The sequence below is a fragment of the Lissotriton vulgaris genome, chromosome 7 (genome assembly GCF_964263255.1).
Source record: "Lissotriton vulgaris chromosome 7, aLisVul1.2, whole genome shotgun sequence".
NCBI lineage: Eukaryota > Metazoa > Chordata > Amphibia > Caudata > Salamandridae > Lissotriton > Lissotriton vulgaris.
Window position 1 is genome coordinate 787465205 of NC_141695.1, and position 15194 is coordinate 787480398.

At 42.0% G+C, this 15194-nt stretch overlaps 1 protein-coding gene across 2 annotated transcripts in view; it reads right to left on the reverse strand.

Annotated features, from left to right (window-relative positions):
• RPTOR (regulatory associated protein of MTOR complex 1) overlaps positions 1 to 14736 on the reverse strand; it is a 2217374-nt gene extending 2202638 nt beyond the window's left edge. For both annotated transcript variants that reach the window (XM_086931040.1, XM_086931039.1), the window contains exon 1: positions 14180 to 14736. In XM_086931040.1, coding sequence (XP_086787166.1) covers positions 14180 to 14428 — 249 coding nt within the window. In that variant the 5' untranslated portion in view covers positions 14429 to 14736. The remainder of the gene's footprint in view (positions 1 to 14179) is intronic.
• Between the last annotated feature and the right edge of the window lie 458 nt (positions 14737 to 15194).

Sequence of the window (15194 nt, forward strand, 5' to 3'; positions counted from 1 at the left end):
GGAGGGGGCGGAGAGGGTGTGTGTGAAACGAGACGGAGGGGAGAGAGGGGAGGGGGAGGAGAAAGAGAAATGCGACACGGCGGGAGGGGGCGGAGCGGGGGAGAGGGTGTGTGTGTGTTAGGAGACGGACGTGCACGCGCACGCGCTTTTAAGGTCAATGCGCATGCGCATAAGCTCAATGCGCATGCGCATTGACCTTAAAAGTCACGGGCACTGCAAGGAATCGCCACGATTCCTTGCAAGTTAGATAAAGAGTAGATGAGCCCCTATAGTCTCGCTTGCTCGATGCGCATGCGCATCGACAGGCGAGACCTAAAAAATGTAGGTGCACACTGATAAGATGGGCACTGCTGTGTGCGGCGAAAGGTAAAAAGAAAGGACTGTTTGAAATAGATGTCGTTGTACAGCCACACAGGTCAATAGTTGATTTTCTCACTCTCCTTTGCCAGCACATGAGTATGTTACAAACACTCAAATTGTCCTTGTCAGAACTAACACTAGAACCTGGGAAGCTAAGGAAGCGCTGCCTCAGTGTTCGACCGGACTTCACCGAGCTACGAAGGTGCCACCCCTTTCCCTACGTGCATAGCGGTGACAAAGCATCAAGGCACGAGCCCCGCTAATATCACTGAGTGACACCATAAATTAAATTTGCTTGTAATGAAAATGCCATTTAACCTTACTTATGGCACTGCTGCTGGCTTTCACACTGCTATATGCTCTATAAATATTCATGTTAACATCAGCTGAGCCAATATCGCGGCTTTCAGAATATCGACTGAATTTATACGCTCGCTTTGACTTGTATTAACAATCCAGCAACAGCAGACCGGTGCAGTATTTCACTCGCATTGCTCGAGGTATACAATGAAACAAAAAGCCTTTCCTTGCAGTTTCTTTCTTAAATAAAGAAGGATAATTTATGGAAGGTTTCAGGATAGAATTTTAAATGGTAGCCTTCTCGGCGCGGTAGGGGAATGCACCGTTAACTTTCAATATCCTTTCATATTTCATGAACTCCACTTTCGGCGAGTCAAGACTTTAAAAATAATAATAATAATAATGCCAATATGCTTTTCAGGGATTGCAACAGCAAGCCACCCACGGAGGTAGATCTTCAATGATGAAGGAAAATGGAAACTGAGCAAAATGACCTCCCCCCTCAATTAGAGCGCAGTAAAACACAGTTTCACGTCTGTACCCACCTGTTTTTTTTGTTTTAGTTTCTCAGAAATGTTCGTTTTTCGTATGAAATGTCAAATGAAAATTTCACTGCCTTTTTTTGATCAAGAGTTTAAAAAATGTTGCTTTCCGTTCACAATGACACAATTTGGCGTTGCTGTTTAAAAATGTGCACGTCATCAATTACTTGGGCTCCAAACACTGGTTGACTAATATAAAGCGGAACAGAAAGTTTCTTTTGCACCCATAAACCACAAACATGTGCCTGCTGTAACCTCGTGAGGCATGGAAGAATTGATTTTAACATTTTGCAGAAAAGCCATGAAACCATAGCTCTAGACACCCGTTCTTTAATAGCAACGATGGCTAGAAGTAAACGCAGCTGTTAATGGTTCAAACATTTAGCAAAAGCGCCTTGACGACGCTATCCTGATTGTAAACAGAGACGTTTTAACCCCTCCCATGATTGACAGAATGGCACAGGATGAAGGATGATTTGCATATGGCCATGTTTGAACTGGGGTGGTGTGGAGTGCAAAAAAATGATGGATTTAGGCCCAGATCTCTGTACTGGGGTGAATGTATGACATTGTTAGCATTCTGTCCATCAACTGTTGTTTTTGCATTTGTCACCACGAGTGCGATGGGTATGCTCAGACGTGAGTCCCATGCTCTCCACACCATTGGAGTCAAACTATCATGGCTGAAGACGGCTGATAGCCAGAAACCGGTCCTAGGATGCTTTATTCCCATCCAGGAAAGACATGGCTTTGCAGTTCGGGCTGGACTGTTCCCATGAGGCACAGGGTCAAGGCTGATTTGCATATGGCCATGTCTGAACTGGGGTGGTGTGGAGTGCAAAAAAATGATGGATTTAGGCCCTGATCTCTGTACTGGGGTGAATGTATGACATTGTTCTGCATTCAGTCCATCAACTGTTGTTTTTGCAATTGGATTTATCCGCAGCATTCGATACGGTGTCTCATCGGATTCTTTTGGAGAGACTTGAGCATCTGGGAGTGACGGGAACCACGCTGGCCTGGTTCAGCTAGTTTCTGGAGAGTGTCTCAGCAGGTATTTCTCCACCCCAGTGTGTCCTCAAAGAAACCCTTTGTGTGCGGGGTCCCCTAGGACTCGGCTCTGAGCCCTACGTTGTTTAATGTCTATTTAAACCCCCTTGCATCTTTAGTTGAGCAATGGGGAGTGAAAGTTGTATCCAATGCTGATGATACTAAGCTGGTGTTCTCTTTTAAAGAACACTCAGAGGCAGCTTTTGCCAACTTTAAGCATTGCCTGAACAACATCTCGGCTTGGATGACTGATAGCTGCTTGAAATGAAATACAGATTAATTAGCGGTATTGTTTTTCACTCAATCCTCTCCTCTGCTATCCAAACTCTGGTGGCCGTCAGAGCTAAACCCCCGCCGATCCCAGTAGATTCAGCTAGGAATCTGGGGTTCAAATTTGACACAAACCTCTCTTGCAAAGCCCAGATATGCAAAGTCTCCTCGTCCTGCTTCTGGAAGCTAAGAGCCTTGCGGAGATTTCTTTATTTCATGCCTATGGACTGCAGGAAGACTGTGGTCCATGTATTGGTCACGTCCCAGCTAGACTATGCAAATAGCCCATTTATTGAACTACCAGCTTATCTGATCCGAAGGCTGCAAATTACTCAAAACACTGCAGCCAGACTTATTAGGAATGTGCCATTCTGACACCACATTCGTTGGAGGTAGCAGTGCACTATATAAATGTTTTGTTATTATTATTATTAAACAATGAAACACCAATGGTTTACTTCGGAGTTCAAATGAAAGAGCGCACTGCATTAGCTCACTATTTCCAAAAGGAGTAAAACAATAAACCTGTTTTATTTATAAAAGGTTTAACAAATCCCGACCCACCCCCCTCCACTAGTTCATGGACATACATACAGAAACCGCGTATTATTGAAACATTTCTGAATTATTTGAAATCGACTGGGCATTTTTTATGCTTTGCGTAGCCACGACCTTTTGATTTTACTAGTAATATATGCACACTATACTTCTATATATATGAGCTATTAGTTCGCCAGCCATTCGCCAGTTATTGGATAATTCATATTTTTCTACCACCCGCTACTACAGCATTGGGCAGTGCGTCAGCCCATTTCAGCCGCTGGCTAAATTCACTGTGAGTGACAGCATTCTGTCCTTTCACAAGGAGCACATCCACATGCAAATTAGTTCCCTTAACTTCCATTAACTACTATGACAATATGTGCTTTTGGAGACAAAAAAGTATTTTTGCTCTAAACTAATGTTGGATTTTTTTTTTAGCTGAAGGCATCCTATTTGCTGTCTCAATAATAAAGTTTTACAAAAACCATGACATAGCAAACGCTGACCAAAATCAAAAGTCTGGAGCCTGCACCAGATAGATTGTTTTTTGTCAAACCTTTTAACTTCAGAACTTGATCATTTTACTAAAACGTCGCACAAAAGTAATCAGCATGGCAAGTTGAGTTCAATCAAGAGGGTTCTGCCAAAAGTAGCTTTTGGGTGCCACACTGTTGCAGATAAAAAAAGAGGGGTGGGGGGAGGTTCTAGAATATGCGAAGCACTCTGGGTTTCTATGAAATGCTTTCCTGAAAGATGCAGTTGTTTAAGCTATGTGTTCGTCTACATTTTAAGCAGAATCGGATCTGCAAAAGAAAACACCACCTCCACAAAGCGCATTTACATTTGCAATTCGGAGCGCATCGCATTACTGACAGCCTTCTGTCATGTTCAAACTTACTGCCCACTGAAGTTTGTTCCTGCAATATTCCCAATTACGGCTTGTTTTGAAAAGGAAAGGGGGATAAACAGCTTGATTTAATTTAGATTATAAAAACAAGACTATGCATCACAACAAATCATCAAGGTGTTTATCCGGCATGATTTTTACCCACATACACAGCGATTAGATATTTCCATCTGTGCAGCAACATTTGACCAAAGGTATCCAGCAAGCAGATACATTTCAAACTTAATATCTTCAACCAATTGAACCATACATGTTTACAAGTCAATGTTTTTCATTTTTGAAAAGTCTCCCTTGTAATGCAAGAGTGCCTATTCGTACAAACGTTGATAAAGCCTGCTGTTATCATTCTCTTTGGTACAGTTCCAGCGGTGCCTTGCTTAGGGCCCACAAACATTTTCCACCCAGCGCCAGCTCCGATGGATGCTTCTGCCCCCAACCTGTCTAAGTTGCAAGAGTTCCTCTACAGTGTAATGGTGGCCCAACTCAACCTTTCCATGAAAAAGCATCAGCCACTTACTAAAGGAGGGGGTCTTTATTTTCTTAAAGAATTCTGTGATTAAACAGAAGAGTCCCTTCGTTCATAAATGTTATTACTGTCTAGCTACCTTAAGAGGATGTTCCTACACACAGACTACGAGACAATAAGACTAAGTGAGAGCCATCTGGTGTCCAATTGCTTGTCTCTTGCCCTGGCTGCACTTCTGACTGGGAGCCGGTGACACAGGCAACCTCTCCAGAGGTGGGACATTGACATAAAAGGGATCAGTATGCGGAGCCCTTGCCGGCAGCGGAAGACAAGAGAAGGAAAGGAGAGAGGACGCAGGGAAAGGGTGCAGAATTAACGATGGAGAGAGCGTACCATACTCAACACCAGAATCTCCGCATGTGAGTTTTTAAATCCTGAAGAACGTGGAGGACAACAAAATGGATCACTGTTTAGAGTAAAAACGTTATATAAAAGTATTTCCAATTATTTCTGGTTTTTACCTATGGCTTCTATTACATAAAGATGGAATCCGATTTAGCGCATAAGTATGATAACATTATTTGGATGCATAGATTACTGAAACACTACTACAACTATGGATTTTTTTTTTCTTCAAACCACAGGCTTGAATAGATTACTGAAACACTTCTCAGAAAAGTAACTGACAAATAGCCAGATGCATCAAAGGGTTTAGCCCATTCTGTGTCTATGGGAAAATGTGTTCATGCATATGGCCCAGAATGCCTTGTAAGATTCGTTTTTTCTGGTGGCATTATACAGAGACACACAACTTTTATTGAATTCAGATTTTGTAAACAAACTAAATTACATTACATCAAGAGTACATTTATTTAAACCACCTCTGGCTTGTAATGTCTGCACAAGCAGAGGCTACCTGTGCATTTTTGGTAAACTCTTAAATGCAACAATAAGGAGTTTCTTCCCCTCCCGAATATACAGGTTTGACCAATTCCAGATTGTGAAAAAAAATTCACAGGAACAATTTCGTCATTTAACACTATGTACCCACTCGCTGCCATCACATTACTATAAATGCGTATAGATAAGCATGGGGGTGACTAGTAGTCAGTCAGTCAAACAATCTTTAGTCAACCAAAAGGCCATAAAATACACATCAATACAAATAAGCATTTAATATATTTCACAATTCAATCCACTAAATAGCATACATATGTAAAGATATTTACGAAATAAGACATCCATAAACGTGTATGTTACAATTATACAGCTGTTACAATATATGGTACTCTAAATTTATTTGTATCGATGGGAATCAAGTCAAACAATTTCTTATCCTAAGTGAGTGGTGGATAAATTAAACAGTAAAATAGATACGTTCCGTAGAGAGTTGCTGAAGGACTAACAATGTAGGCCTATTGTGTTTAAAGGTAAAGTAGCAAAGTAATGGTAACAGAAACACTCTCCTTAGGTATAAAATGTATAACACAAAATTAAGTGAGTTGTTGACTGCACTGATGGACATTGGGGCAAAGCCTTCCCTAGGCCTTTCTTGGCAAAAGTGACAAGTGCACAGGATGTGGAATATATTAAGCTATCTACTTCAATCAATAATACTTTATTTCGGCTTGTAAAACCATAACAATAATACAACCATAAATAAGTTAAAACATTTGGTCACATATAAAAAGTACAATGCTAATGATAGGGTGAGCGCTCTAAGGAAATGTTGTAAGCTCTGACTACACTGCTGACAGTAGTCCCAGTATAAAAACGTGTACACGTTTGCAAAGCTTAACAATATGATGCTTCGTATAATGCTCCCAGAATTCTATCTGACTAGATGCAAATATTTGCAAGGCCTTGCATTAATGAACCATAAATACAAGTTCGAGCAGCATTAACATATGGACACAACTATTAAATTAACTGCAGTCAATGTCCTTCTCTGATCCATAATGTGGTATTGTAGACACTGTAAACTGGCATCCAATGGGTTTGTGCTACAGGGGGCTGGGTCTACTTGTTCCAAGGACAAAATAAACATGAACATTTGTTCTCTTTGACTTCAAACAATATGTCCTGGGAGTCGGGCTATAGGGTTTTCACACTCCTGAGTGTATGAACATCTGTTATAAATAAAATTAGATGTAAAATGGGAACACAAGATAGCACAGTTGGTCTACTTGATTCGGCCAAAACCCTAGTATCATCACATGTTCCATAAAACAGAGCTTTCAAATTGTTTTTTTGTGCAAAGGTTAGCGGTCTTTGGTGCTTAAAAAAATTCATGCTTGCCTAACCATTCAAACTCTTCCTTATCATATTTGAGCCAGGGTATTTGTATATCTTGGGTCAAGGACAATCAGTCAGAAAAAATCGTATGATTAAAGGTAGTCTCCTATTTAGACCAAACTGAAAGCCACACCAACAGAGGACGGAGCCAAACTGGATCCTCCAGGGTACCAATTCCAAACTCTGTATGACAGATTAAAGATTATGTACTTTTGGGACTGAAAATAGCCAACGTATAACTGCATTTTCAGCCACTTCTATTCCCTTTAAAGATGTATATGCTCATAATTCAGCCGCATAGGTTACTACTGGTATTCATCTGCTTTTACGCCCAGCCAGCAAGTCACAGATTGGTTTAGACCTTCATTTACTCAAGAATCTAAAAACTGCTCCTTGGTGGTCTTTCAAATTGTTGTGTACACGTTTTTCTTAAATGAACCCCATTAAAAGAGGAGTCTAGAGGCAACCCTAACTATAGAAATGTTATGACAGTATGTGTGCGCAAGGCATCAATACAATGGAGCTTGATTTTTATGGTACAAGGTCTGTACATCAGGGCATAGGATTTCGTAAAGTTTGGTTTTAAATCCTAGACTCTCATAAAAGTGGCAAACAAAGCCAACAATATTTGCTAACATTCAAAGTAACAATTGGACCAAAAGTGACTCAAAAGCAACTGAATATAAGACTATACCTAATCAAACCATGCCACAGATCATAAAGTTATGAACAGGAGACTATGTGACACTTCATATTAAGTTATAACAAAGGAGTGAGTAAAAACCTGCTGGTAAACTAGATTTAAACAAATACAAGAAGCATGGGCAAAAAAGAAATTATCTACACGTCCTGTTTCTCAATTAAGGATAAAGAAATATGACAGTTGACCTCACATTCTTGCTGTCATTGCTGATCTAAGGTGGTACAACTAAGAGTTGCAATACATATTTGTACGTTCAATGCTCAAGAAAACAAATTGAAGAAAAGAGCATTAAAAGAAAAAACGTATAGGGAGGAAAGAAAAACATAGCAAATGAATCAGGGACCAGAGTACCAAAAACAATCAATTAACTGTTCATATTAGGATTGCAAAAACAAACAAAAATGTTTGTGGTATAAAGCTTCTGGAGCTCTCTTATCTTATGCAGATATATGGCGTACGTCCATCACCACCCCCTTTTGTACCGCTTTTGGCCGCCATAAGTGTGGCAGGGTATGCTCAGACGTGAGTCCCTTGCTCACTTTGCCACTGGATTCAAGCAAGCCGAGCTGCAGACGGCAGGAATGCCAGAAACCGGTCCTCGGAAGCTTGTTTCCGGTCCAGGGAAGACATGGCTTGGCAGTTCTGGCTGGACTGTTCCCATGAGGCACAGGGTCAGACTGATTTGCATACAGCCATGTCTGAACTGGGGTGGCAGAGTGGGCTAAAGAACGGTGATGGATTAAACCCAGATCTTTTGACTGGGTGTGAGTGTTTGATTGATTCGGATGCTCCGTCCATCACCAACCCCTTTTATACCGCTTTTGGCCGCCATAAGTGTGGCAGGGTATGCTCAGACGTGAGTCCCTTGCTCACTTTGACACTGGATTCAAGCAAGCCAGGCTGAAGACGGCTGGAATGCCAGAAACCGGTCCTCGGAAGCTTGTTTCCGGTCCAGGGAAGACATGGCTTGGCAGTTCGGGCTGGACTGTTCCCATGAGGCACAGGGTCAGACTGATTTGCATATAGCCATGTTTGAACTGGGTGGCAGAGTGGGCTAAAGAACGGTGATGGATTAAACCCAGATCTTTTGACTGGGTGTGAGTGTTTGATTGATTTGGATGCTCCGTCCAGCACCACCCCTTTTTGTACCGCTTATACCAAACACAGCATGCCTTGGAGAGCAGCGCATGCGTTGCCCAGGCTCGACCTAACAATCATGCTACAGTGAAAAAACAATTGCGCTCTGCATTAAATGCGCCTATGAGCTAAAGTATTAAATCTGTGACAATGGAGTATTTTTCTGGGGTACAATAGTCCTTCATATCAAATACAAGCACTCCAAAGTCAGTGGCTTATAACAAAAAGCTTCCAAAAGTATGTGGTGAGAGAAAAACACTCCTCTGGGCAGTGCCAAAGACCACTCTATTTAAAATAATTTATAACAGTAGGTTTGCATTGTAAAGATCGACTTGATAAAATATACACAGATCAGACGTAATAGATAGTTGTGACTCACAGCAGCACACTAGACTTCCTAAATCTTGTAGCCTATTTAATGACAAAACACAACCCTCTAAATCAACACCAAACAGTCTGGTTTAAAAGGATACAGTGAACCCTAATAATACTTCATACATTAATGCTATTACAGCATATGTACAACCAAACATACACAATGCACAAAAGCAGAAAATTACATGACACCCACACCAATGATGATCAAACCAAAACAATAAGGAAAAAGTATGCAATGGAATACTCGTGACCAGGGAGTATAAAACTACCAAAGCACCCTATGATCTGCGAGGCCATACTAACAAAGAGCTATACAAATCTCCATAGCATAAGTGACTAACATCCCTCTGTAATTAGACTTATGGTGTGTCTGTTATCTCAATGGCCTCGCTCTGCAGTCCTAGCATGTAATAAGCTGTGGAAGTGGAGCACAGCAATTAGAGGTAGGAAAGAATGGAGGACGAGATGGCACACCCACCCACTGAAATCTGGAGACTGACCTCTGGGTGGGCATCAACTTCTTAAAGCTACACTGTTCCTTTTCCAGGATCATGTGACATTCCATATGTATCCAGTTGGTCCTTCCTTCGACCTATAAACTGCCGGATGTCCATGTTCAATGCCTCGATATGCCAAAGACTAGCTGATGCATCTAAATAAGAGCTAGCATCAAGCCTGAACTTCAATCTCTAAAATGCCACTGGCTTCTATTCGTATGTGTCATCATTCAGTAAATTCAACTGATTTGCCCAGTGTGTAGGACCGGAAATAATTTTGTAAGTAGGGTTAGTTGGTTGGAACACTCAATGCATAGTAAGGAGTTTGTTGGTTGGCCAGTATTTTCTAGGTAGCCAGTCTAAAGGTGCAAGTTTAAGGAGATATACATAAGTATTATTGTTGTGCATTACAGGCTGCAAGGTGAAGAAGATATAGGCTACTTCAAATATATGCTCTTTGGTTCTATTAAGACAAAAGTAACATATGATAATCTGGTTTTCTTTGGTCACAAGGAATGACAATTTTTAATGATACGAATATTGTTCAGTTTGTCTCATGACAGCATGTCAGATTTCAATTAGCTTTTATTGCATGCACGGGTTGTTTTTGCATCTTAAAATCAACCATGGCTCTTAACCAATATTACCTCGATGGGCTGCTGGGTCACGCAAGGCTTTACAAATGTCTTGCTTATGGTTCTGGATGACACAAGAGAGCACTGCTATGCTGTGATCCTGAAGCATTTGTTCTGCATTTGGAACTTTCCTGGTCAAACAATCCGTGCTGTCCTCTGTCCTCCGAGTGTTGTCCAGCTAAGAAGTTCCCAATTGGATCCCCAGGGTGCTTGAAATATTTACCAACTACAAGTCCTCATTGGAGAGCGTTATAAAGGGGACTACTTAGAAATCCCTATTAGTGCTACTCTACTTTACAATATTTTCTAGAACTATTCCTACCAAGTAAAGAAGAATGCAGGTCTGTTTCAATTGGATGTTCGTGAGAGTATCTGCAGACTTTCTAATTATTTAACAGCCAGTTTGGCTGACTCTCCGGAGAGCTCAACATAGGTAGTGAGATTATTACATCCTAGACCAGCACGATCCTGGTTATCGTATTACAGACCATTTGTGTTAGGAGTTTTAAATCTAAGCCAATTCCTGAAGCTGTGTGACAGGTAGAGCAAAGTGGAGCTTAATATACTCTGAAGGAGGAATTTTGTGAACAGTGTGTGGGGTGGAAATAGGCTATAGGTGGGGGACGTCACAACTTAACCCCTTCCATGCGTGCGTCGGCCCTTCCATGCGTGCGTCGGCCAACGGCCATCGCGAGCACTACCTTCGTAGTGCTGCGCACGTCCGTTGGCCAACGCGGCCCCACCCACTCCTTTAAACCGCCGTACTGCGGCGGAATTGCCGCCGCAGTAAAGCAGCTAAAAAGTCATTATTTTTTAAAACAAGTAGTGATGTGTCCCATCAATTGAATTAATTAACTGAATTCAGACATTGATCTTGTCTCGTTACTCGTGTCCATGGTGGAACAGATTTGGGGTTTTTGTAGAAAAAGTATATAAGTGCCACACACACTAACAAAAACAACGAGAGAATAGTAAATAAAGCAAGGCTTTTCAATGATCTCAAACATTTACATCTTTGAGCGTTTTTTCTATTGTGATAGGTCATCATCACTCTCTCAGTATAATGGTCTACGTAGTCTACCACAACTTGCTTTGATAATGCGAACTTACAAGTACACTGATAATGTTTAATAACGATTAACAACCAGTATGTTAATCCAGCCCTTTTGTTACTCAAACTTTTTTAAAATAGGCACTACTTTTTTTTTTAATTCTGAGTAGGCGATTTCTTTATCATAAAGCTGGTTGTGTCATTTCTAACACTTTTAGTCTTTGATGAACTACAAATTTTGTGAAATTACTTTGACATCTCCAATCTCGGGGTGTATGGCGGTACTGAGATAAAGCCCTGCCAAGTACCACGCATTAGACTTACGCATTTCAGTGCAGTGGTCCGCGTCACCGCACTGAAATGCAATGTCACGCTTAATAAGCATAGCGCTTGCCTCAGCTGTCAAGCCGTAGTAGGGCTAATAATGCTGACTAAACTAAAGGAGTGGCAGCGCGCTGTGTCGTGCAGGCTGCTCCCGGCAGGCTTGGGTGCCTACTGAGCTAGTAGATGCTAACTCACTTGGCTGCTACACTTTATTAACAAAATTAGAAGATTTCCGAATTGCTGTGGCTCACAAGTGTCAGTGAGACAGTGCCAGAGCTTTTAAATGTTAATCTAATTTGCTTTTAAATTAAGCTCTAAGTGCGCGATCAGCTGCCTGCTGGTCAATGTAGTTCTGCCTTTGTGACTGATGCTGTTGGTGGGCGGCTGTGACTTAAGTGTGTGCCTCAGCTGCCCGTCAGGTTGTCTTAACCAAATTCAATGCCCAAGTGCGTGCTGTCTGCCACCTGTAATGTACATCATGATCGATCTGGAGTTTGCGCATATCTTGTCCCTTTCATCATAGGGCAAAGTGGCTCAACTTCATGGTCACCTATAATGTTTTGCATTTTATTTCTACTAGTGGAATGTACCTTTTAAAAAATGCATTATTGGTATTTTACAGCCTTAAATACCTTTTTAATAAAGTGCAAAATATTGGGTTGTGAAGTATCTAACACAGATCTAATGTTGTGATCATATCTAGGACCCTAATTAAATAATCCCGATTTATGCCCTTATGTGGTTATAACGAATCATACCCTTATAAAGGCATAAGAATCAAATCCACATTTAGTAATAGCCAATGCAAACCAAATACGGCAAGGCTACTTCCTTAGACTCCTAGAAAGTACAACGAGTTCTTTCAACAAACCAAACCTCCAGCAACCTGGGAATTCCCCATGCTTTTGTTTTGATTGGTCATAGAACTCATGCGAGCACTGAAAGAACGGCCAGTTCTTAGTGACATCTTTTATTGACGTCTTACGGCCAACCTTACGTCAAACACAGCACCTTCCAGGTATAAATATACCAGTGTTTGCCTTAAGCAACACGGTGGTGTGGAGCAGAGCGGTTATCTACTTATCCGAAGCCCAGCTGATGCGAGTGCAGAAGGAAGCCGTCCCTCCCATTTGACGCACTGAGAAAGACGCTGTCTTTTGCTCCTGCCGAGAAAATCCAGCTCCAGTGTTTCCAGTCACCCTTGCGGGTTACTGGGAGATCGAGTCCTGAGAGCGAGATACAAGACCTCCTCCATTCTAAAACCAAGGTACGGAGCTGATTAGATCCTTAGAGAATTCTTGAGTCAGATTCTTGGCAAAAACTAACTTAACTTAAAACTGCAGCTCACTTACTCCTTCCCACGTACTAGGCTTAGGTTAGGTACAGCGGGGTAGGCATATTTAGAAGCACCAGTTGAGTACGTTTAGTCAAACTTTTATCATTGTATGTAACTGTATATATTTTATACCTTTTAAGTATCATATGACTCAGAAACCATATCAATGCTTTTACAGTATTATTTCATAATACTCCTTTTACTGTACGCACTTTACTTTATAACAAGTATTGCAATTGTGGCAATTCATTTCTCTTGCATGAGAAAGAAGACTGCTCACTAAATAACCTTTTATTGAAAACGCCTGTCTCTCTATTTCTCTGCACTCTGGTGAAACTAAGTATGCACGATTGACTGAGTGAAATAGCTATCTATTGTTTTCACACGACTCTGGAGATATACTCCTTATTCTGGGGGAGCAAAGTTGTCATGTTTATGCGGTTGTCAGAAGATGAATCCCTTCTTATCTAATCAGGGAAGTTCACTCCTCCCTGTTCATTCGAGAAAGTTTCTAGCGACCTCTGAGCTAGCTGGCAAACCTAAATTAAGTCTAACATATTCAATAGAGACCTAGTCGACCTCAGTCCTACGTCTAAACTATTGTTTATGTTATTCCAATGCGCAGAGCCTATTGGGAAAATAGGAACTACACTACACTAACAGGTCACTGGAAATAGACAAAAAAAAAACTCTGTAGTTTGTCTGCCAGACCCCTTTTTTCCATTTCCCCCCACCACATGCTATTAGGGGTTACAAGAATCCAAGCTTCCCCACCACAACCACACTCTTTACTTCACTATCCATGCCATGCATTGAGCTCCAGGTTCTGCTAGCTTAGACTGATCACGGCTCTGTCATAATTCCTATAACTCTGCTCTCCCCCTACCAGACTCTGATCTCTCTTTTATGTCTGCAGGCACTCTAGGTCATATGCATTGTCCATGCTGCTCAGACTTTCCACCAAGGAGGTCGAATGCTTCTTTCATAATCAGCATGCCCTTTGCCATCACTTTACTTCCCAAGTACCCTTCCATTGCTGGTGCTTTGTAGCAGTTTTAAAATCTTCTTACAGTTTCTCGATGCTCGAATGGATGAAAGTTCTGATATTTATGTTTCCCCCTTATTCAATGCTTGATTTTGCTAGTGAGAAAGTGTCACTCATAGTCGTTCAAATGTCACTAATAATTACACAGAAATTATGAAAATGTCACATCACAATCTGAAACCTTGGCAGATATGGAGGAGCTATTGGTTGGTGGTCAGAGAAGGTAACATGAAGAGGGTTCTCTTTGGATGTCAATCACCAAGTCCTTAATTCCCCAACAGCTTTAGGTTTTAAAGAAGGAATGGAACGTGTATTTCCAATAAGGGTTGGAATTACTCACCCGGTCCTTCATCCTCCAGCTCTGAGCGAGTCCTCGGCTGCCCTCGATCTTCTCGCTGTGTCTCTTTTTCATGAAGGCTGTGGGCAGCGCCCAGTCGGGGAGCCCCGAAACGTCCTCCTGGTCTAGAGGTCCCACAGGGAGAACAGGCGGCATTGGAGGCGGGAGAAGTGGGGGCGGAGGGGGAGGCAAAGGTGGTGAAGCTGCTGGGCCGGGCATGGTGGGTGCCGGCATAGTGACAGGTGACTCCATACCCGACGTTGCTCAGGCAGCAGAGAGAGATCTCATCCTGCCTCCCGGAGGAGACGGGGGTTATTTGACTTTTCAGAGGGGATGAAAGATGCACTCAAAGACTCTTGTTAGCGCACAATCTATCAAAGCGTCTTTCCCCTCTTCCTCTGGCCACGTATTTCCCTCAGAATTCACACTGTCACCGGCTTGCCCTCTCTCCCGAGTGTCCCTTCCTCGGGCCTGTCTCCTGTTTCTACCCGCTGCAGATCCTCAGCGCGGCCGCACGGAGAGCGCCATCTTGGATCGTTCCCAGCATGCATTACGACTACGGTGCGCCAAAGGCTCCCAGAAAAACGCGACCAAGAATGTGACCTTCCAGGACACCGTAACGGGAGCTCTGGACAGATTACAATCTTTGGGTTTTTAAACAAACACGAGTAATGGCGAGTTCCAGGACTCCGAAGCATATACGTATAATCTTTTACCTACTGCACCCTGCTTTCTAGGAGGTACAAAAGCGGACCTAGGTTTGACCATTTTGGGACCATGCTAAGAGCAGATTACGTTCAGTCCATGGTTGCGTTGGATATTTTTTATTTATTTATTCATGCATATGTATGTAGCGCAGACATTATCCAAAGGTGCTAGAACGCTTTACAACAAAAAAGTTTCGTAGACACATTGTCTGCCATATATTGCAGTATTATACCTCTACTTTTGTACTTTGTATGCCTTTGTAACCTTCACACATGTCACTTTTTCCTCCTGTCATGCACCGTTTGCTACC